The sequence below is a fragment of the Lipophrys pholis genome (assembly GCF_963383615.2).
Source record: "Lipophrys pholis genome assembly, chromosome: 1".
In the NCBI taxonomy this organism is placed as follows: Eukaryota; Metazoa; Chordata; class Actinopteri; order Blenniiformes; family Blenniidae; genus Lipophrys; species Lipophrys pholis.
In genome coordinates this window covers 29792070-29815089 of record NC_137635.1, presented here as the reverse complement: position 1 = coordinate 29815089, position 23020 = coordinate 29792070, and the positions used below count along the sequence as shown (strand labels likewise).

The window sequence follows — 23020 nt, the reverse complement described above, 5'->3', positions numbered from 1 at the left end:
TTGAGGGCAGCACCGCAGGCGCCACCCCCCCCCCCCCACGACCCCGGGCGACGCGCCTGACAGCCAGCAATTAGAACTTCACCAGTAACTACCCCAGACCCTCATTAACAGTTAATTAAATCAAGTCTATCAGGAATTCGAGAGGAAAACCTTCAAGAAGCTTTTTAAACCTCTGAAGTGACAGAGAGCTTTTGTTCTCCAGCAGGAAGCAGGAATTCTTTCTCCAAAACTCCAATGACCGCAAAACAACTCCAGTTTAATTTACACAAATGTATTTTTATTCCAAAAAAGCAACGTGTACAAACTGAAGCCTTTACACATTCTATATAAGAAGAAAAGATTCAATCCTCCCGTCAGTTAAACAATCATTTCACAAAAATAACATCCATTTATTTATTTATTTATTGTCAAACGAGTAACAAAGAGCTACAAAAAGACTGCAGATCTATGCACGGATTAAAAACATTTAAAAAAAAGTCCTCTTCCTCCTCGTCTTCCTCCTTTGCTGCACCATCAAGTGAATTTATATGTGTTGAGTGTTAAGGAGAGAAATGTTTCAGTGCCGTCGCGTGTCCTAGAACTCCCACTGGAGGGATTTTTATTCACGTGTTTCTGATCAGGAGATGATTTATTGATCAACTGGCAACAAAGAACACAAGACAAATATTGACGTCAAATATCCGCCAAGTCATCGTAAAAAAAACTCAAACTGAATTTCAATTATAAAAGTGTGTTCAAAAAATAAGTATAAGAAGCTATTTCTACTCATCTGTTCAGTATTTCTTTAAAAAAGAAAATCATGAGGGAAACGTTCTCTGTGTTATCTGTTAAAAACATCCGTCTCTGATCAAACCTGCTTTTCTAAAAACAAAAATGCCAAAATGACACAGCGCTGCTTCTCAAAACTAAAACTTATAGTGGAAAAAAGCTCAACTCTAATAGCTTCATCAAGCAGTGAAATTTACTAATATTTTAGATTTAATCGAGCGGAAACGTCCCTTTTTTTTTCATTTTTTCTTGCAGAGAATGAAACTTTAGCTTGTAAACAAGAAAAATAAATAACAAATGTATCTCAAAATATCCGAATACATTATTGAAATCATATTTAAATTTGATTAAAAAAAAGAAAACAAAAGGGCATTAATGCACGTTGTGTTTTGACCCCTGGTGTTTCGGATCAAGTGGTGGCCATGTTAAGTGGTGACCGACTTCCTTTAGCACCCATTGTTTCTGCCTAGCAACAGCAACGTTAAAAACCCGACGGAGCTTCATCCAAAGTATTGTACCTGTAGTGAGTGTAATAGTGTTGTACAAATAAAACATCCAACTTGTTGAGCCACATCAGAGAGGACCGGTCAGTTTAGAAGTGAGAGAAAAGGATATGATTCGTAGTCGAGCTTCTGCGTGAGGACTCCGGTCAGGACGAACTCGGCGTTGTGGACGTCTGGACAGAAAACATCGGGTGTGAGAGAAACGTAGAAAACTGTGAGAAGGTTCGTTCAGGGCGGCAACTTTTATAAACAAATGAACCGTTTTCAGGATTTCACAGCAAATAAAAGTTTGTCTGCAGCTTTAACACAAGAGAAATATCTGAAATGAAGAAGAAGGAAACTTTTATATAATAAAAAGGCCCATTTATAGATATTTTATTAAAATTGTAGCTTTTCTTGCCATTTCTACAGATTTTTCTATTTTTTTTTTTTAAATGTATTTTTCTGCTCCAGCCTTTTTCTTTAGTCGATCGATTCTAATCATTGGAGCCGTTTGAGCAAAGCAAACTTTAAAAAAAAAAAAAAAGAGGGAAGATTTTTTTCAAATATTTTTCTTCTTTTCTTTTTCAATTTCCCTCTTTTTTTATTATGTTTTTTGGTCATCTCCTTTTTCCATTTCTATTTTTTTTTTCGTGTAAAAAAACAAAACAAAAACAACAATAAAAGCTATACGAGCAATTCTAATAGTTTTAATTTGTATAATTTTTGTAAAGTCGCTTTACATCTTTTTTTTAGCTTTTAGCTAATCCTTCTATTCTGGCTGTTTTAAATCATTTAGCTGCTTTTATTCTGGAGATTAGGCCACGTTTGAACACTATTGTGGAAATCGAATAAATAAAATGATAATAATAATAAATAATAATGAAAAAACAAAATGTTTAGTGTCGTATAATATAGCGAAAGCTTCATGGAGCCGCTCCAGAGCGGCTGAAGAGCCACATGGGGCTCTGGAGCTGCAGGTTGCAGACCTCTAGGTCTGGATCTCCGGTACACTGCAGCGTGCTGCGCTACAACGCTACGACGCTTCAATGCTTCAGCCGCCGCCATCCCGGCTGTCTGAGTCTTCAGTTTCCAGGCAAAACATCTGGATTGTAAATGACTCCAAGTTAAAAGCCGCCGGACTCTCAGGCGTCCTGCGATTCTCTTACCGATGTTTTTTAAGAAGTATTCCCGACACAGGTGAAGGTCGTTGTCACAGGAAATTAAGATGATTTCTGGAAGGTTCTGCAACACAACCAACAAAGGAAACGTTTACAACTACTGGGAGCTGCCCAGAGCTCTTATTTTGAAGAGTTCCGCAGCTTTAGCGGGAAGGAGAAAAGGTTCCGCTGCCTTTCTTAAAGGGGCGGTGGTTTGTTCAGACACCTTGTTCTGTTTGTGCTCCATGATCTTCCTGTACGACGGCTGCTTGGCCAGAAGTTTCCCTCCAGCAGACTCCAGGATGGACTTCATGGTGGACAGGCTGGGACAGATCCCGGGCGTCAGGAAGAAGTACTTCCCCTATGTGACAAACAGGGACATTCACCGATAAATGTAAGGTTTTATTTCTCGTCTGATCTGAAGGTGCGTTTACACACAGGGAGCATCATGTTCCCGTCATGTGACCTAAAGCGTCTGGATAAGGTTCTTAAATGGACGTGTCGGTGACGGTGTGACATTCCTGTTATTCCTGGAGCTTCTCTTTCGCTGCCAAAAAAATCTTGAATAACAAGACTCGCCTCGATACGTGAAGTTCACCACTGAGTGTGTGGATTAGTTGTGATGCGTGTTGATGCTTTATACAGCGTGACAGCATTCACTCCACGGCAGCGTCTTCCTCTGCATAACTCGATGGCATTCCTCTGGATGTGGAGCGATCCGGAGTGTGTGAACTGTTCAGCAGCTGGTGGTGGAATGACCGTAGAATAACCCCTAACCCCGCCCTGGGAGAACACCCGCGCCGCCACGAGACGCATCTGAGACGGTGATTCTCCGTTCCTCTCGTGCGCTCCTTCACAGATTGAGCTCTGGGCGGCTGCCCACGGCGCTCGTAGCAAAATCCACCAGTGATTGGTGAGAGAAAGGGACGAAGTGCAGCCGTGTGCATTCGCAGTGACGTAATGACTCGTGATGATCCGCCACCGTTTCGTGCTAGTATTTGTAACGCAGGATAAAAGGCCGCGACTGTCTGTGACGGCGCGTAGCGCCTCGGCTCTGAATCATATCATTCAGGTCAAAGTCGCGCTCCGCGGTCCGGAACTGAGACCCGTGCTATTCTTAACTTGTCGTCATTACATGTAAACGCACCTTAAAGCTTTAACTGCGTTGTGATAAAAATGAACTGCAGTTTATTTTCCAATAGTTGCATTGTGCAGAAAGTACATACCGTACTTTCTGGTTTATAAACAGCTACTTTTTCCACACGCTTTTAACCCGGCGGCTTAAACAATGACGCAGCTAATTTTTGGACTTTTACGTGATAACGAGCTTCATGCCACCGACACATGGGTGATGCGTTCAGGTGCATCACGTAACTCCGACCTACTGGCTGACCCCCCAATCGTCTTCCTCCGAGGAAAATCTTCCTCCTCAGAATCACAATCAGGAAATAACTGATAAAATACTTTATCAACAGAGATAAACCCTCAGTGTTTGTGTATCTTTGGTGTAATTCACTTTTCAATGTCGGCCTTCTTACTCCTCTTCTTCTTTAACGGAAGTTTGCATCCATAAAGTTGTATTACCGCTGGTTTTTATCAATCTACGTTGTTTCGCACAGCTCTCAACATCCCTGATGACTGTTTCCCTTCTTCTTCACTTGGACAACCGGCATCTGCCGGTTCCAGCCCGTCCCTACCATTCCCACCCCTCAAAAGAAAGAAAGAAAGTGGCCTTCTCTCTCCCTCCCGTCCGCCGCCCGTCCATAAAAGCCGTGTGTAAAATGTGTTTTTCTTAAAAACAAAACAAAACAAAACACACACAATCTCTGCCATGACAGTCCTTCCCTGTTACAATGTGGAACTCGGCGGCTTGTAAATGTCCACATTTATTCTTTTCTTTTTCAATTTGGTGTGTGGGGTTAATATTCTGCTGCGCTCAATAGTCCAGAAACTACGGTACAAAATGTAGCAAAGAGACAAAAGTAGGAAAAAAAAAAAAGAAGTGGGTAAATTTTTAGTGAAAGTAAAGTTCTAAAATAAAACCTGAAGAAAACAGTGATTGTTTGTTGTCGTCTCACCTTGAAGAGCGGAGCAGCGTGAGCTCTCTTCAGCGACTCCTCCAGACTGAAGCCAAACAAAACCTCCGCTTCAGCGTCCCGCAGGGTGTAGCTCTGCTCGTCTGACACACACACACACACACACACACACACACACACACACACACACACACACACACACACACACACACACACACACACACACACACACACACACACACACACACACACACACACACACACACACACAGATTAGGATTCTATGGCTGCAGAATTATCAAAATATGTTAAAATAACTTTCATCTTTTACTTTCAGTAGTTTATTTTGACGGGTCATCTACATCTACAGAGTGGAGCGACAGTACTGTATAGAAGTGTGCAGGCAACGTTTCCACACACTTACCCACAAACTTCTGGCTCCTCCAGCTCTCCTCCAGCCACTCGGGGCTCACGATGTGTCGCACCACCGACATGGCGGTGAGGAACTTGACGGTGCGAGTCACCTTGCCGGCCACCAGGTGAGTGACCTTCTGACTGCTGTCTGCCACTTCTCCGCCCAGAGCGTGGAGCGTCTGCAGAGAGAGCGGGGAACACACACATGTTAGTCACACACACACACACACTCTCACACACAGACACTAGGACTCTTCTGAGTAATCAGATTACCTTTGTGTACAGCTGCACTTGAGCCGGTTCGAAGCCCGTGAACAAGACTCGAGGAGTCGACTCGGGAGGAAGCTTCTTACTGGGAGACTGGATGTCCTCCACTCTGTGCGCACACACACACACACACACACACACACACACACACACACACACACACACACACACACACACACACACACACACACACACACACACACACACACACACACACACACACACACACACACACACACACACACACACACACACACACACACACACACACACACACACACACACACACACACACACACACACACACACATCAGCACAGAGCATGTGAAGGTGTGTGTGGCGGCTCTGGGGCTCTGGACTGACCTGGCCTTCTTGTTTGCCGGAGGGTTTGTGGCGTCTGAGATCTTCTGCTTCTGGAGCAGCTGCAGACTCTGAAGAGCAGAAAGAAAAGCAAACGATTCACACGGGATAAATTCTTTCTCTTTCTTCTCCTTCAGCTGCAGCGACAAAGAAACTCTCCAGAAGAACCTCCGTCAGCAGAATTTACATTTTACTCACTATTGCCGAGCCTGTTGCTCCTCAGTTCCCATTTTTCTTTTACATAGTTTTTAACTGCTTGTTTTCCTTTCATGTTTTTTATTCTTACCTCTTATTGATAATCACTAAATAAAATGATCTTCTGCCCCTTTTCATTTTACATAAAAGGACTTGAAACATTTTCTCAGAACTGAAAATTTTATTTGAAAGTTTAATCTAATTATTTGTTTAAAGATAACATTTATTTCATGAGTCCTCCCTGTGTTTATTATTATTATTGTTATAGGGTTTATCAGTTTAGAAAGTCTTTAGTCGCTCACTATAAATATACATCCTCCAGATCTCCTCTGAAAGATGAATCAAGCAGGTTGAACCTCATATTTGTTCCTGCGATCGTCAAACGTTTCACATTTACTGTTTTGGTTGCATTTGCACTGCATTTATTTCTGACAATGTGTGACTTAATCGATGTTATTAATTGATTATATTATCGATTATAATCATGACTTTTAAACTCTTAACTATTCCATTCTCACTGGCATTTCCTCCAATATGACCAGATGTTCATGAAGTCATTTCTCTTCTTCGGATCTTTTAGCAACGCCGCAGGTTCGGGTGTTTCCGCGCCTGAAGCGGCTCTGATCACTAATTTGTGCATCCTGTCTTTGCACCACGCTGGAATTCACTGAGCTCCTGAGAGCGACACATTCCTTCACTGATGTTTGTAGAAATATCCTGTATTCAGAGGTCATTGATCTTGATCAATCATTTGAAGAGCTGAGCAAACACCTTTGGCAATACAGTGTTTATCATTTTAACACAAAAAGACTTATGTTTGAACACTGTGACGGCTTTTTACATTTATAAATGACAACTCACCAAAGACCTCATGACTGACAGACACATAATTCTTCATTATGACGTCATCGAGAGTTTTGTTGGAATGTTTACTCAACTTCCTTTGACCAATCACACGTCAGAAAACATAAACGGGGTTCATGAAATGAAGAAGAGGCTCGACTCACCACTAAAGCTTCAGGAGAGACTTTGACTGGTGTCCTCCAGGCACCTGGAGAGGAAACAGAGTTTAACACTGAGACACGTCACCTGGTCACAGTTTCAGCAACAGAAAGCATAAAGAGCCTCGAATTATTATTAAACTTCATTCTTTTGTTTTGCTTTTACATCCGGAGCCGCTACATATTTGACGGCCACGTTTGTAACATCGACTGCGGGCAGCACGCTTCACCTTCAGCCATGAAACTCCTGAAGCAAAGTCCAACAGGAAGTCCAACAGGAAGTCCAACACTCTGCGTTAACTGTATTTACTGTTCCTCACAGGAGATAAATCCTCCAGACCTCTAATTTGGCCAATATAAACAATCTAAAGTCCTGCCCTGATCACTTCCATATGCTTATGTCCATTCAGTCATAGCGCCACCTTGTGGCAGCAGGAGTTTTATATTTTTGTACCTTTGCACTGCTCTTTCATTCCCTATCTTTTATGTTAGACTGAGGATTCACCTTGGTCGCCTGCTGAACTTCATGTTTTCACTTTAAAAAGGCAGAAATCTTCACGTCCCAGATACACTTTTATTTTGAAATATCATGTCAACTGTCACAACAGCTGCACTTATTTCCGGCACCAAAACATTTTTTTATGGTTTAAATTTAGTATCTGTTACACTTACTATACATTTAACAGTAGAAAAAAAAGTTTTAATAAAATAATTGATCATTTTACCCTCCGATTATTCCTTCTTATTTTTATCTTGATTTTTTGATTTCTGCTCAAAGTTTTAAAGAAATAAGCATCCCTGTTCCCGTTTGCCACCAGTTCAATGCTCTCTGGCGCCCCCTAGAGGAGGCCTGCCACCCACTGCTGTGCAACACCCTCACACACCCTGGAAAATCTTCAGGGTCTGATTTTCCAGTCTTTCAGTGTTTTTATCGGACTGAGCTTGTTTTGATCAAAGTGCAGCAGAATTGAATCATGCAGCGCTGGAGTGTCTCAGCGTCTGTCCTACGGTGTGTGTGTGAGCAGGCTTTGCCTCCTGAGACGTACCCAGCAGGTTCTGGACCAGCTGCGGGCTCGGCACCAGAGGCTCCGGGTGTGTGTAGATGGAGTATCTGCTGTGCTGGATCTGCCGCAGAGCCTCGAAGTTTCCCAACAGGATGTCACACAGCCACTGGGCGTTCACACATGGGATCTTCCATTCCTTGGCCTTCTCATATTTGAGCCCGCTGGGTCTGAGGAGGGAAAACACCTGAGCTGAAATGAAACTGGATATGCGACTCCAATGACCTGATGTTTTCAGCACGTTTCCGTTTCTCCAGTGAGAAATGGCCGACTGGGGACTCACTCCTTGCAGATGAGTACAGTGTTACTGCGACACAGATATCCAGTGTGTCTGGCGCCGGCCAGGTACGCCATCAGCTTCAGGTCGTCCCTGTCAGCGTCCACAAAGCCCGTCACCGAGATGATCTGAGAGAAAACAGGAGGCTGGTCATCATCCAAAGTGTGGCTCCAAGGTTGAAGTGTTCTGTACATTTATTAGATGAACATGCTGCTTTATAGTCCTGCTTAAAAGAATCAACATCACTTCTTCTCCACAGGATTAAAGAAGCTGTTTACGCGGGTGCTCAAGTGTCTGACCTCTAGTGGTGGGCGGGTGCAGGACAGATAACTGGCATCTTATTTTACCAACTAATATTTCAGTTCAGGAGTGATTGGTCAGACTTTCAACCATTTATATCCCGACACATCCCACATCCATACTAAATACAGTTGCCACACCTACAGCAGCACAACATAAAGACAAAAATGACGGAGTGAATGTTTTATGGTTTGTAGCTCATTTTAGCTTTTTCTATAAAAAAAAAAACAAAAAAAAAAAAGGAAAACCTTATTTATTGAAGTTAATTTTGGAACCAACAACATCTGTTGTAAGGATTCCTGGTCAGCATGTCTTACTCTCAGTTCCTACAAGTTAAATTTAAGAACTTTTAAGACTACTTAGAACTGAATTTAATGCCCATCTTCACGGCCACGCTTGATTCCCACTGTTCCAAGTTTAATTGGATTTGATTGTTGGGTTTCTCTGGAAATGACTGTGTTGTATTTGGTGCTATATAAATAAAGTTAAATTGAATTGAATTCTTGTACAAGGTGCGGCGAGACATTCGCCTCCACTGGTGTTGACCAGATCAAGAATTATTCTTTTCTCCAACTAGGTATTATTATTAAATTTGCACTTCCCCATGCTTCTCGCTAACGGGCCGTCCGACAAAGTTTCCAAAATCAGCTTTCTCAGACAATACGCGAGTGACTGATGGCTGCACACATAGACATAATCATATATTATGTCTGTGGGTGTTGGGCTGAATGTGGCTGATCATTTTTCACAGGGAGCTGCAAAGTCAGCACAAATTGTTTACTAAGTGGAATCGGGTTCATTGATGTTACTTCCTTTGCAGTTTGGACATTTCCCCAGACACATTTAAACACAATACAGCGAAAAACCTATGGTGACAAAACTTTAGTGCTGCCACTAACGGCAAATTGTCTAACGGTTAATCTTTTGATTAATCAACCAATCTAAACGATCTGAAAAAATATATATCAGGCGATTGTTATTTGTGTTCATTTTATTTTGAATGCAACTCAGGGGCCAAAACATAAACTCTCACCTGTACCATAGCAAATGTAAACAATAAATTAAATATCACCAATTAAATAAAATGAAGCAAATAAACAAAACAACTAAGTTTACAAATATAGTTACTGTGTAGCAGTAAAAACAAAGCATATATTAATACAATAGGCCCCCTTAACTAAAACATTACAGCCAAACAATCTAAGTAACCTGCTTATCATCCAGACAATCACCGCTTTTCTAAAGACTTAACAAAAACTACAGGCTATCACTGCTCTTCATTAATAATCATGTACTTCCGTTCAGTGGTGTATTGATCTTGGAGAAGTGGGTTCACACTCAATTTAGGCCTTTTAAAGCAGCACAGAAACACTTTTAATTTTTTTTAGAAACAGTTGAATATAAGATGACTCTATTCAGTGAAAATCCATCCACAATATTTGCTCATTGTCACATGATCTCGGTATATTTTAGCAGTTAGCGATACTCCGTCATGACCCGCCCTACTCTGCCTCTGATGCTGCGCGGTAAACATAGACATTAACCAATCAGATTAGAGAGTGTAACAAGTATTAACCAATCAGACGCAGAGTAGCACGGGTCGCCGAGACGCGTTTGTCCAATCAGGTGCAGCACGTGACTTGATGCTACATGCTAAAGAGATTCAGGGCTCACACAGTATGATGATTAAAGAATCATTAGCGAGCTGGAGAGGGTGTGGCGGCACACGGCAGAGCGTTGATAGACGCCGCACACGCTCTCGTGGACACGTCACACCTGCCGCCGCTATTTTCATATCAAACCAGTGAAGGAGGAGGAAGAGGAGCAGGTTTAACCAGCACTCAGAAAATCTTCAATTGTGTCGATTATTCACAGCAGCTTTACAAAACTTAAGACCTGCAATATCAAATTTTATACGCTTTTCAGACTTTTTTAAGGTATCAAATGCTGATATGTATATTCAATACTTTTAAGACTTTTTAAAATCCTGTGAGAACGATGCTTACTGTAAACATGTTTTCACTCCCATATATGCTGGGAACCGAGAAAAAGCCTGTGCCTTACATCAAACACACCCGCAGGCACGGGGCTGCGACGCTGTGAGGTAGAGGAGCTGTTTGTGTTTACGTACGTGTTGGGAGCAGGGTTTGGCTCCAGGAGGGAAGGCGAAGGGCAGATGCAGCGTCCGGTGAGGAGGAACCATCCTCTTCTTCTTCAGCACGGTGTTGAGCCAGTGAGCGGTCACACAGCGTTTCCCTTCTCTCAGAGCCTGAGACACAAAATTATGACTTTGACTTCTTCTAGTGCAGAAACGTTCAACTTTTACAATCAAACAAGTGTTCTTTGGGAACAACATTCCGTATTGTCTAAATTCTCTCCACATATCAAACACACAGGTCAGTTAAAAGCATCCACTTTAAATAAACTTGGGTCAGGTGGCATCTTTCATCTTGAACTGTAAGATCCCAGATTTAAATACAATAAAAACTGTTTATTTACATAAAAGAGCCTCGACAGGGAGGCGGAGGAGCTGCATGTGATCTGTCACCACGGTCACTCCCACTCAGCCTTACCTGGACATACATGTTGCTGACTTGACTCTCACACAGCAGGTGAGTGCAGCGGCTGGTCAGGGTGGAGTCCACAGCTCCTCCACATGCCTGGATGACCTGCGGATGGAGTTCAGGAAACACTCGTCTGTCTCTGAACATTTCACCGACTTCCTTCAAACTGGATGAAAACATTTCCGTTCAGGTCGATTTGTCCCAGACGGGTGGTCTTACCCTCTTCCACGTGGCCAGGAGTTGTTTGTCAGCCATTTGTTCGGGGTAGTCAGCGATGGCGAACACGCAGCCCAGCAGGAAGCCGTCCGGTGGAACTGAGAGGAAACATGCACACGTCAGTCTGAGTGAATCACACAACGCTCCCGCCCAACTTTTAATTGAAATCGACACTAAAGCTGCATGATGCCAGTGAAACATGCTTTAATGTTGATTATTGTGATTGTAATATGTCTTGTGATAGACATTTCAAGTGATGTTGAGGTGTTTGTGCTCTTTGGAATGTGTACATAGCAACATAACACTCAAGCAACCAAGCTGGAGAGAGACGCGAGTCATAACGGCGCCTTCAGAGCCGCTGGAGGAATAATTTGGGACTATTTTTGGTTGGAAATGTTGATGTGACATGCTGTTGAGTGTCGCTTCAACAAGAGGAGACACAACAAGCAGCTCATGGTGGGAGGTGATGTGATATTACACTCTGGACCAAAACAGGACATTGCATTGTGAAGTGATAGTAGTCTGACGCCGACAGTCATCATACTCACTCTCTTGTCCCGGCTCGTGTCCAAACAGTTGGGCGATGTGATGCTGCTGCTGGAGCTGTGGCTGCAGCGTTGTGGTCTGCTGCTGCTGCTGCTGCTGATGTTGTTGCTGCTGCTGCTGCTGCAGGGCCTGCTGGTTCTGATTCTGCAGAACCTGCTGGTGCTGCTGGTTCTGCAGGTGCTGCTTCTGCATCTGCTGCATGTGCTGCTGCTGAAGGAAATGTTGTTGTTGCTGCTGCTGCTGCTGCTGCTGCTGTTGTTGTTGTTGCTGCTGCTGCAGATGCTGCTGGTGCAGCTGCTGCTGATTCTGCAGCTGCTGCTGATTCTGCTGCTGCTGCAACATCTGCATGCGCTGCTGCTGCTGAAACTGCTGGAGCTGCTGCTGCAGCGCCTGCTGCTGCTGGAGCTGCTGCAGGCCGGGTCGTAGGAGCTGCTGCTGGGGCCGCAGCTGCTGCTGGGAGAAGGCGTGTTGTTGTTGCTGCTGCTGCTGCTGCTGCTGCTGTGGCTGTGGCTGCTGCGGCTGCTGTGGCTGCTGCGGCTGCAGCTGCTGCGGCTGCGGCTGCTGCTGCTGTGAAAACATTTGCTGTTGGTGCAGAAACTGTTGCTGCTGTTGGGGCAACTGTTGGAAGCCTTGTTGTGCAACCTGAGATTGCTGCTGTTGATGTTGCTGTTGGGATTGAAGCTGCATCATCTGATGCTGCTGCTGCTGCTGGAAGTGAATCATGGGATGCTGCTGCTGCTGCGGCGGTAACTGCGGATGTTGCTGCTGTTGTTGGTGTGACTGGTGCTGTTGTAGTAACTGCTGCTGCTGCTCGGCGGTGAGCGGCTGCGCCGTCAGCTTGGTCTGATTGAATAGAAGAGGGTTGGTACTGTTCGGAGTCTGAGCATGGCTCTGATTGGTCTGCTGGTCCAATGGCTTTGTCTGATTGGCTGTGAGATTCTGGATGATCGGTGGGAAAGGTAAACAAAAGTTTCTACATCACATGAGCCAACAGTTTCTATGCGTCCGGCGATACACATTGATGCTACACATTAAAGACACCAGTCACACTGCTCATTCTGGCCCACTGATTTGCTACAAATTGCAAATGTAATTCAGGAAGGAGTTTCCTAAATACTTTGAAACATCCGCAGGGTCGCGCTTCAGACAGGTCCCCATTAACATGTTGCTTGGACTTGCACGCTCAAGATATAGTCAAAAATTTCACAGATCTCAGCAAGTAATTGCTGATTTTAATAACCTTGTCTGGAGTCCTTTTGAATTTAGTTTATATGAATTAGAAAGTGTTGGAATTGAGCCTTCAAAAGGGTGGTGTGGGCTTCATCCAGCAGTTTCTACACTTTTCATTAGCTCGATTGTCCCTGATGTCTGATGGTAGAATCATCGCAAAGTGAAGAGAATCTCTGTATTTAAATTGGTCAAGGATTCTTAGAAGACTCGCAGAATTGTTGCACAACATACGTGCATCAGTTTCAAAACGGTTATAAGTTTGTAATTAATGTTTGTCCTAAAAGGGAAGTTCAGCAAAGTTTGACACAAATTAATTGGGAGTTTATACAACATAGAGCCGGGCGTAATTCCAAGTGAAAACTGTTGCTTATTTGCTGATGCAGTCTTGCATTTTTGTGTCTAGTGTGAAGCTGACGAGTCTATCGCAGGCGGCCTGATGTCAGCGTCACTGTGGTCATGAGGGGCTAAACTGAGGATTTGGTAAGGAGAGTCCTCAGTGCTGAATATTTCAGTCAAATTTCTCTTGTAGTGTTTATCTCAAGGTATTAACCGACCACTTTTATATTTGACGGTCCGGAAGTGTGTCGGTGCATTAAAGAGGCGTCTGTCAGCTCGAGCAAAGCCAAAACAATTTTCCAGTTTCGTGCACAGAAGTGTGAACATGGCGTCAAGTTAGTGTCTAAATTTCACGCGTCTCTCGTTCTCTCTTGGCTTTTATCATCACTTGCTGTGAACACTTTCACTTGAATGGAAGAGTTGTCATTCTTTTGCAAGGTAAAGTTTCATATTATGGAAAAGACGAGTGATCTGTACGATACAAATAGATCCACTTGTTTAATTAATTCATTACTACAAGAGCTGCAGGAAAAACTGGGTACCAGAGATTCAGGAGGAAAAGAAATAACATTAAAGAAATCAGTCGGACCGAGCGGTGTTGTTTTGTTCTTACATGTGCTACGTTGGCCGGCCGATTGACTGGCTGCATGTCGGAGTTGTTGGTGATATTCCGAAGCGTTCTCGCGGCTGCGCTCCATCCTGGAAGGCCCTCCTGGACGGGTACGCCTGAAGCAGAGAGAAGAGAGGTGCAGCCGTTAAACATGCTGCTATTCTGAGGAAATATCTTCTAGCTTATGACTCATAGAAGTTTAACGTTAAGAGTTGACACATTTAACACTGTTAAACATGTCAAGTCTTACCGTTAAACTTTTTATCATTTTACCTATTATATACTGTTATATTAACAGTAAAATGTAAAATGATAAAAATGCAGATTACTGTAGTCAAGTTTTGAAGATAAAATGCAGATTTTGTAAAACAGATTGGACTTACGGAAGAGTTTTAGGGCCACTGAAGAAAAAAATAAATTCGGAGGCTAAAAAAAACAAAAAACCTTTGTGGCCTCAAACAAAGTCGAAAATCAAATTCGAGATTTATTTATTTTTCACGGAGAGATGTCTATCCATCCCTCATCATTTGCCCGTAGATGTAAATTCACATTAAATCACTTAATTCTGACTATATCGGGTTGCTTACTGCTTATGGACATGTGATTTTACACAGGATTTCCTTGATTAATAAGAACACATTTAAATAAGCAGCCCGGGATCCGTGCCTTTGTCCTTCGTACTCGATGAACTTCCGCGACGGAACCAGGCAGCAGGCTGCTCTGTCTCTTCTAGTCCTGATACTGATGATAACTGCACCGTGTTTATGAGGGACATTCTGTCCTGAAGCATCTTTTCATCACTTTATTAAACCGCCTGATATGCATTTTGAGGAAGCAGTCACACGCGCTGGCATGTGGATGGACAGACTTTTTTTTCCACCGTGAAAAAAATAAATCTCGAATTAGATTTTCGACTTTTTCTGAGGCCACGAAGGTTTTTTTTTTTTTTATTAGCCTCCAAATTTTTTTTTTTCTTCAGTGGCCCTAAAACTCTTCCGTATTGGACTGAATTGCAATAGCTAATAATAAATATTAAAGTGCAATAGATCGTTGCAATAACTTTAAATACTGTAATTTGTAGGCCAGGCCACTAGTTGGTGCTGTAGGAAATGTGTCTGCTGATCCGGATGACGGTGAAGTAAATTAAAAGTCTCAACAACACAAACACTCTGGCATCTGTCCGTCTTGTTTTGGGTCTGTCAGTGCATGTGTGCTGCACTGTGTGTTGCAGGAAAGTTGTGTTTTTCTTGTTTACACAGACGGAGAGTGGAGCATTTTAAATAAGAGAAAGTGTCAAGCCAAACAGCCAAAACAGTATTTATCGAGCGTGTCAACATGTAGAATAACCTTTGACTTTAGAGAATGATACTAATTCGTTGATAGATTATTCCATATGCTGAAAGCCCACAAATGAAGCTTTTTATGAATCATGGATCAGAAATGGAGGCAGCCCCTCAGTTAACTGACAGCCCTCTTCTTTCATCCCGAGCCACTTGGAGCTGAATATTCGACAGAGCGTTACACTGACTTCTGCATCACTGCCAAAACGGTGACAGTGAAGTAAAGTGGCCTTTAATAATGACTGATTCACAGATCAGAACAGATAGAAACCTTTTGATTTGAAAGGAACAATCAGGAATCAATTGCAGAAAGTGGCTGCAGATTTGAGGAGCTGTTCAGATTATTTATATATTCAAAGTATCGGCGAGGTAAAAGGAGAAACGACGTGAATAAAGAAGATTTCACCATCATTCGCTCTGAGAGGAGCAGGATTGTTTTAGTATGTGAGAAATAAAGGTCCTGATTTTGTTTCGTCAGCAGTTGAACCACGTTTGACAGAAGTGACCGTGATGTTTGAGCAGCCGCTCTGACCTTGCTGTGCAGCGTGGCCGATGGCGGCAGCGGTGCGAGCCTCAGCAGCCACGGCGCCTCCAGGGACCGGCGGCACGGTGGCACACAGGTTGATCAGCCCGCTGCTGTTGGACGACACCGGGTCCTTGATGCCGGGCGGCCCGGTCCGCCGCCGCGCCGTGCCGGTGGGAGCGGGGGCCGTCGGCGTGACGACCTCTGCCGGCGTCCAGTTGAGGTTGGTCCCCTCCTTCTCGGTGGAGGAGTCGTCGTCGGAGTCGTCAAACATGCGCTCGCTGCGACGCTCGGGTTTGCGCGGGGAGGACGTCGGCGAGATGGAGTTGAGCCTTTTGGGTCCCGGCCGCCTGCGGGGGCTGGACTCCTCGCCGGACGAGCCGCCGCTGGTCATGCGGGACCTTCGCGGGCTGTAGCTGCCTGAGTGAGAGTGATCGTAGGAGTCTGCCTCGCTCTCCTCGTCCTCCTCCGGCTCCACGTACGCCAGTCTGGGGTGATAGAGCGCCTCGTCCTTCTTGGTTTTATCTGAGAAGAGCAGGAAACGCTCAGTCAGAATAAGAAATATCTTTGTTAGTGATTCCTAAAAATCTGTACATAAATAAGAGATCACTGAGATATGCTCAGTAACTCTCTCTCACACTCTGTGGTGTTGAGATCCAGAAAAATGGCATTTCGGCTGATTATTCTCTGGAAAAAGATGGTGAAACACACAATTTTACCTTTCACAGAGTCTGTTATCCAGTCCAGTGTCACAATCTTGATACCAGGATGTTTCAGAGCACATTCGAACTTGGCCTGGAGGCAAACAAACAAACAAACAAACATACCAGTTAATAATAAGTCGAGACTCTGAGGAATGTTTTATCGACATAAGAACAAACGGTACCGATGACAGCACTAAAAGTAAAGTCTAACTAACAGACATTGTTCTGGTAGCCTGCATATTTCTAATCATCCATCAGATCAGCCATGTTTATTACTCAGACTTCCTGGTCTCTCAGTACTGCTCGACAACCTGTTTTCTCAATGCAGGAAAACTGGTTTACAAATAAATCATAAACTATGTGACAATACAAATGGATCCCGCCATTAGGTTGTGTCACAGCGTGTCAAAGTCGAGATGTGTTTTGATTGATTTTTTTTATTATTTTTTTAAGTGCTTCGGATGCTTCCGAATGAATGAAGTGGTCCAGTGAAAAGATGGACTTACTCCTTTTGGCTCCTTCACCACTAAGTGTGTGACCTTCTTGTTGAGGTTGAGCTGACATTCTCCTCCGTAGAAGGTGATATAAGCCCACAGCGCATTCAGGTCGTCTGGAAGCTGTGAACAAACACACAGGAGTTCTGAGCTCCGTCTGACAGACACACACATCCTTTAAAAGTGAAAGCGGCTGGAGGTCGAGCGTATTGATACACTTGACCGTCCACACTCTTACCCGAGGAAGGCAGGCCGTCACACCGAAGAATATCTGTCCTGATTCGGGGGAGAATCCTGTGACTCTGCAGCCGGTACGGTTATGGAAATCACAACTGTGCCAACAGGTTTACAGTAATACGTCACGGAGAACCTCAACTTTCTGTCTTTTTCCGGAGAAAAAGTGTAGCAGTGATCGTGTGGCTCAGGAGCAGGACAGTGACGTTACAGCAGCGGAAACACGTCGCAGTCACAATGAGGATGAAGGATCATCCACGGCACAGACTCACTAAAGTATCTGTAGCTTCCTCATGCTGATGTTTGCTGGTTAGGAGTTTGGGTGTGTGTTTATTTCAGTTCAATCAGTTTAGTCACGATTTAAATGTGCTTTATAAAGAAAGTGAACTATCACACAGTGATCATAATGATTGAATGATGAAGCGGGAGCTTGTACATTTCTGAGTCTGGTTGAAGACAGTGAGGCAGGATCAATACCAATTAGTCAGGATTTAAAGTGGTTTATTACATCTACACACATTTCAGTGTTTTCAAGGTTCTCGTGCTGTATTTAACAAATTTGATGGATTACTAATGTTTAACTAACAAATATCACATAGAAATGTTAGAGGTGTTGAATCTAAAAGTTTTTACGATGTTTCCACGGTTCTGCATAAACGCTGCTAACGAAACAATCAATTATAATGAATATTTCAAAAATCCTCCTGTTTAACTTCCCATGTAAATGGACCAGAAACATTCTGAAAAGTTTTTCACCCCTTTGCAACACGATGCTCACGCTGATGTCTGTCTGTGGTCGTCTCACTGAAGCTTTTGCCACAAACGTTTAGTTTTTTCTTGAGTTAAAATAATTCAGAATCTTATATTTAATCTGATTAAACCACAGATATTATAGTTGTTGGTTGCAGACCTAAGTTTCATACAAAATGCAAACTTTCCAGTTATTAGGATGATAGTATTCGCTCTTTATCCTCCTGTTATGGTGAAAGGATACGGTAAGAGGTCTCCACACCGCACTGAGAGGATGACCCACGACGGCTGAAAAACAAAGTCAACTGCAAATGAAACACTTCCTCTCGGCTTGCTCTCGCTCAGTGTGAAAACAAGAAGACACGGCTGTTACCTTGACAACGGGCAGGTCAAACACCTCTCTGGACTCGCCCACCTCGGGGTTGTCCCCGTCCTCCGCGATGATGTGAGTAGCCAGCGCATTGTAGGAGACTTCCTTGCCCTTTCCTGCTTTCAGCAGCTGCACCACCTGAAACAGCAGCGGAGGATTCAATCAGAAATAATCACCAGCAGTTACCATTCATGTCTGTCGACACTCAGAATATTTAAAATATTTAGAAGAATATATATCGGCTTTATTAATAAACAGTTAATCAATGTAGTGAGTTTGACATTCGAACAAAACCACATAACGACATTGTTGAGCTGTTGTATATTAACCCATACGGCTGAGCAAAAATATTGATACTTAGGTAAATATTAATATTTGTTAAAATGATACAATAACAGTTAGCGATCGTGAGTTCCCCTGGTCAGTGGAGTACACATCTGTGCACTGTAGTCCGAGCTTTTCAAACAGGAACTGAAGCGATTTTAAAAAAGAAAAAAGAAGATGAGAGTGATGAAATGGATGAAATGGACAAAACACAAGCCATTTGCAAACACTGCCCCGCCACAATACGCTACAACACAACCAACTCACATCTTCACCACCAAAAATGCCACGCTGAAGCGTCAGCAGCGACTCCTCACATGCTGAATGTGTCTGTCTGCAAAACGTGCAAAATTAGCTCCCAATCCTCGGATATGTCACGAGATGTGAATCTCGTCACAGCATTAGCAACAAAGTGGCTAAAATATCTACAAAAACAGTCCGACCGCCACACGCAAAATACCAACGTACAACAAAGTCTGTGACAGCACAGGAGATCATTTAAAAGGAGCGAGTGCAGTCAGCTGGACAAACACGTAGAACTGTGACTTTTGTCCCTGTGAAGCTTCACTACTCATCGAATCAAGAAAGATCTGGTTCAAATCTCTGATGATGGTCGGTGACAATAGTTGGGAACTTCTGCAGTTTTTCCCGTAGCTTTTAAACGAACCTTCATAGGTTATTGAGGAAATTGAGACAGGTATTGTCTGTGCAGGATATTCTGAATTTATGACAATTGCGAAAATAGAAGAAAGTTCTGCTTCACATTTCTCATAAAATCATTGAGTTTTACTTCAGTGTATACTGGGATTAACTGTGCAAATGAAACTAGAAACCATGTTGATTTTATTCCAATGCATCCAGAGGTGTCATAATTAAGTCATTATCACATTTAAAACCTGATCTTGTTAGACTAGTATATGGTAACTTATCAGACGTAGACAAAGAACCCTAGAAATTTTGACAGGACTATAAGGAAATGTGTGTTGGTTGAGAAAGTATTGAAAAAAAAAAAAGACATCAAATTTTGCTCACCTGTTTATCAAATACAAATTCCATATAATCATGTCTCACTTTAAAATATCACTCAAGTAGAAAAATCCTAAAGTATACACAATAATAACAATATAAATCCTTGTTTGTCATTGCCACTGAAATATAAATGGCTAACGTATGCAAAAACTAAATTTGTCACGTACAGCATATAAAGACTTATAAAGCCTTTGGCAGAGACAGATAATGTACACAGCTAAAATATGGCTGCACTGTATCAGGTAAACATGTAATATGCAAAAAACAAAATTATTTGTGTTGAACATAAAGGTAAACAAAGTATATACTTTTAATTTGTCTTCAAACTGTCACTGTGGCTGTACCTATATGTATATTATTTATTTTAACGACCATCTACGCCACTCTATATTGTACTATAATACTTACTACCTCATGTTACTCATCATTATTTGCACTACTCATCTTATTTAGCCCTGTACATATTAGTCTCCAATTAATTGCTTACATTTTGTGTTTATTGTTATTATTTGATGTTTACACTTGTACAGAGCGCGCACAGTTTTTGTACCGAAGCCAAATTCCTTGTATGTAAAACATGCCTGGCCAATAAAGCTGATCGCTGATTCAAATGTGTGTCCCTTTGACTTTACAGGAGTACTACTAGGAGTATTTACTGCACAATGCATGGCAGGATAATCTATCTGTTGTGACAGGAATAGAACGCATGTTGCATATGATGATATAAGCAAAATATTTTTCAGCTCTGGAACTAAATCGCTCAAGTCAATCACTGCTACAGAATCCAAAGTTGGAAGTTACAATGAGAGAACTTCAAAACTCTGACAGTGGATTAAGTGCGTTGCTTTCTTTAAACCAGTTGTGTTTGTTGAAATGTCTTCAGTAGATTCACGCTGAGGAGCACCGACGTGTCACTTATCACAGACGGAAGACGAAATATGAAGGCTGGGTGAGATGTGACAGGTCTGACATGCATCTGCAGAACGAACACAAACAAGGCGAGCAAGGCGCGACTTGGGAGCACTATTTGGCAGGAAGTGCTGCGCGGCTCCCAGCCACAGGTCTCCAATAACAGCGCGGGATGAAGCGGCGGCGCGTGCGCACTCAGGAGGTCCCATGGAGCAGAATGTGGTCGTTAAATAACAGTGTAATCCTGGGCGCTTCAGTACGCATCTCAACAAACAAGAAACTGTGCGGAGGTAGAAGAGCAGACGTGCTTCGAACAAGACAAGACAAATAATGTCAGCGCTGAGGCAGTGATAAACCAGGCGACAGACTAGCAGCCGAGCTCCCAAAACTAACAGCTAATGCTAAGCGACAGAGCCGGGGGGAGCGCGAATATAAAGTCAACACGAAGCGCCAGCAGTTTGTCAGACCTCACAGCAACATTTAGAACATTACAATTAAAACAAACGCCCAACCGGTAAGGTGGCGTCCAGATAGCTCGGCTGCTAGCTCCCCACTCAGATTGAATGGGTTAGCGGGTTAGCATGCTACTTGTGAAAGCTAAAACAAGCTAACGTCCAGAGCCTCACCTTCTGGTCAATGTCCCCAACCACGTAGAATTTGACATCTTTAAAAAGTTCATCGGAAACCTTATTTTCCTCGCCAGACATGGCTGTGTGGTGAATTCATAGGATTAGATATTAATAAAAGACTGCAAAGCTGAGAAGGAGTAAAGTGTCTCTGCTGCTTGATGTGGAGACACTCCAGCGCCAAATCACCGAGCGCGCCTTGGACCGCTGCATTCTGTGAAGGTTAGCAGGGGAGTCCAGAAAATATCACGAATTTTAATTCAATGTATTAAACTTTATCTAACCCTATAATGAATTACTCCACATAATTGTATTGTCTTAAAAGGCTAGTTGTCTAAGAATACTAAAAAACTACAAATCAAAAATAGGATTTTGTACATAGTTTATTGTAATATACATGTAACCCCCCTCTAATATGAGAGTTAATGTTTATATCTAGATGTGTAACGGGAACTTGACAGTCGCTGAGGACACTTCAGTGTTATTGACATTTTGGACAAACGACCTTAAAAAGTCACATTATTAAAACATGATAATAAAACTATAGCACACAGCAATGTGATGCAGTGAAATATATTCTTGGATTTAAAATGCTTGATCTTAGCTCTTTAATAGTACAAATATGATTCAGTTGGACTTCATAAAATGCCTGTAAAAAATAATGTAAACTGTGGTTTATTGTGCAAAACACATCATTTTATGACAAATCATTTGCATCTTCAGGTAGAAGAGTCACTTATTTTGGCGTGGACCATCAAAAACAGTCATTTGTTTTGACTCCCATGTGACTTCTCAGATATTTGGTGGCTGAAATTGGGTTCATTCAGCTTAATAATCGTCTGTACTGTCTTCCAGAATAGATTAAGATCAAAACTCCTTCTGGGAGTGAGTGACCCTTCTTGGTTGTGGGTGTTTGGGTGTTGATGGTTTGAATGTTTGTTAACATGCAGTGTATGTTGATTCTAAACTCAAAAAATAAATAAAACTTGCAAGTCATTAAAGAAAAGAAAGTGTATTTGTTCTGCGGTGTTACATACTCAACATGGAACAGTGTGCTGGGAAGAAAAACAAACTTCCCACAACTCTGAACACAATGAAGGGGTACAGAAGATGGAATACAGTTCAAACAGAGCATATACAGTACAGATGAAGTTCATTTACAGTACTTATAATGTACATATACAATACATTATGTACAGTACATATACTTTACATGTACATTACATATAAAGCTCCTATTCAGGGCATATATATCATTCGTATGTGAGCAGTGGTGGCCTGGAGGCTGAAGAAGCTGATTTGGGATCTGAGGCTCGCAGGTTTGAATCCCACAGCTTCAGGCACTCTGGTTTCCAGCAACATTTTAAAAACCTATATTTCAGGATGATTTGCAGTGACCCTAATTTGTGAGTGTGTGCGTGTTTGCCCTCTAATGGGCTGGCGGTGGAGGGTGCACTCTGGCTTCACGCATGGTCAACTGGGATTTCTCTGAAAGTGCTGAGAAATTACTGTGTTTTTTTTGGTGCCATACAAACATAATTGAAATGAATTGAAAGAAATAAGAAGGACGCAAACCTTATCAATTCCATCTCTGCAATTAACCATCCCACTCATCGGCAACCTTAAAAATACATGCTCAGAGCAGTGGGCAGCCACAGTACACAGCGCTCTGGGAAACTGTAGGGGTCAAGGGTCATGCTCAAGGAGCCAAAGTGGTGACCTGTCCTGAAATTCAACAGGCGGTATAGAAGAGGCAGAGACGTAAGAGGGGTTGCTGAACTTGAATCCTAAACGTCGGCACTCTCGCCACCGCTGGAGAAAAGTCGGTGTGTATCCCGTCACATCCTGTCACAACCATCCATAAGGTTTTGCTTCTCTGCTGGAGGATGTGTAA

The 23020-nt window shown here is 42.8% G+C and overlaps 1 protein-coding gene across 2 annotated transcripts; it reads right to left on the bottom strand.

Annotated features, from left to right (window-relative positions):
* Window positions 1-251: 251 nt before the first annotated feature.
* On the bottom strand, window positions 252-21325 carry paxip1 (PAX interacting (with transcription-activation domain) protein 1). 2 transcript variants are annotated; one of them, XM_080485012.1, is made up of 23 exons: window positions 21127-21325; window positions 18242-18376; window positions 18113-18156; window positions 17123-17186; window positions 16897-17007; window positions 16406-16481; window positions 15696-16211; window positions 13827-13939; window positions 11650-12586; window positions 11105-11199; window positions 10895-10990; window positions 10453-10590; window positions 8028-8149; window positions 7730-7914; window positions 6690-6733; window positions 5491-5558; window positions 5134-5236; window positions 4871-5039; window positions 4489-4589; window positions 2637-2771; window positions 2420-2495; window positions 1384-1444; window positions 252-529 (listed from the first exon to the last, which is right to left on the bottom strand). In XM_080485012.1, exons 1-23 carry the CDS (start codon window positions 21205-21207, stop codon window positions 514-516), a joined length of 3486 nt encoding a protein of 1161 aa, XP_080341138.1. In that variant the 5' UTR covers window positions 21208-21325; the 3' UTR covers window positions 252-513. The 2 variants fall into 2 exon arrangements, with proteins under 2 accessions (XP_080341138.1, XP_080341139.1); XM_080485013.1 differs by having other exon boundaries at window positions 259-529; window positions 11650-12490.
* Window positions 21326-23020: the final 1695 nt, after the last annotated feature.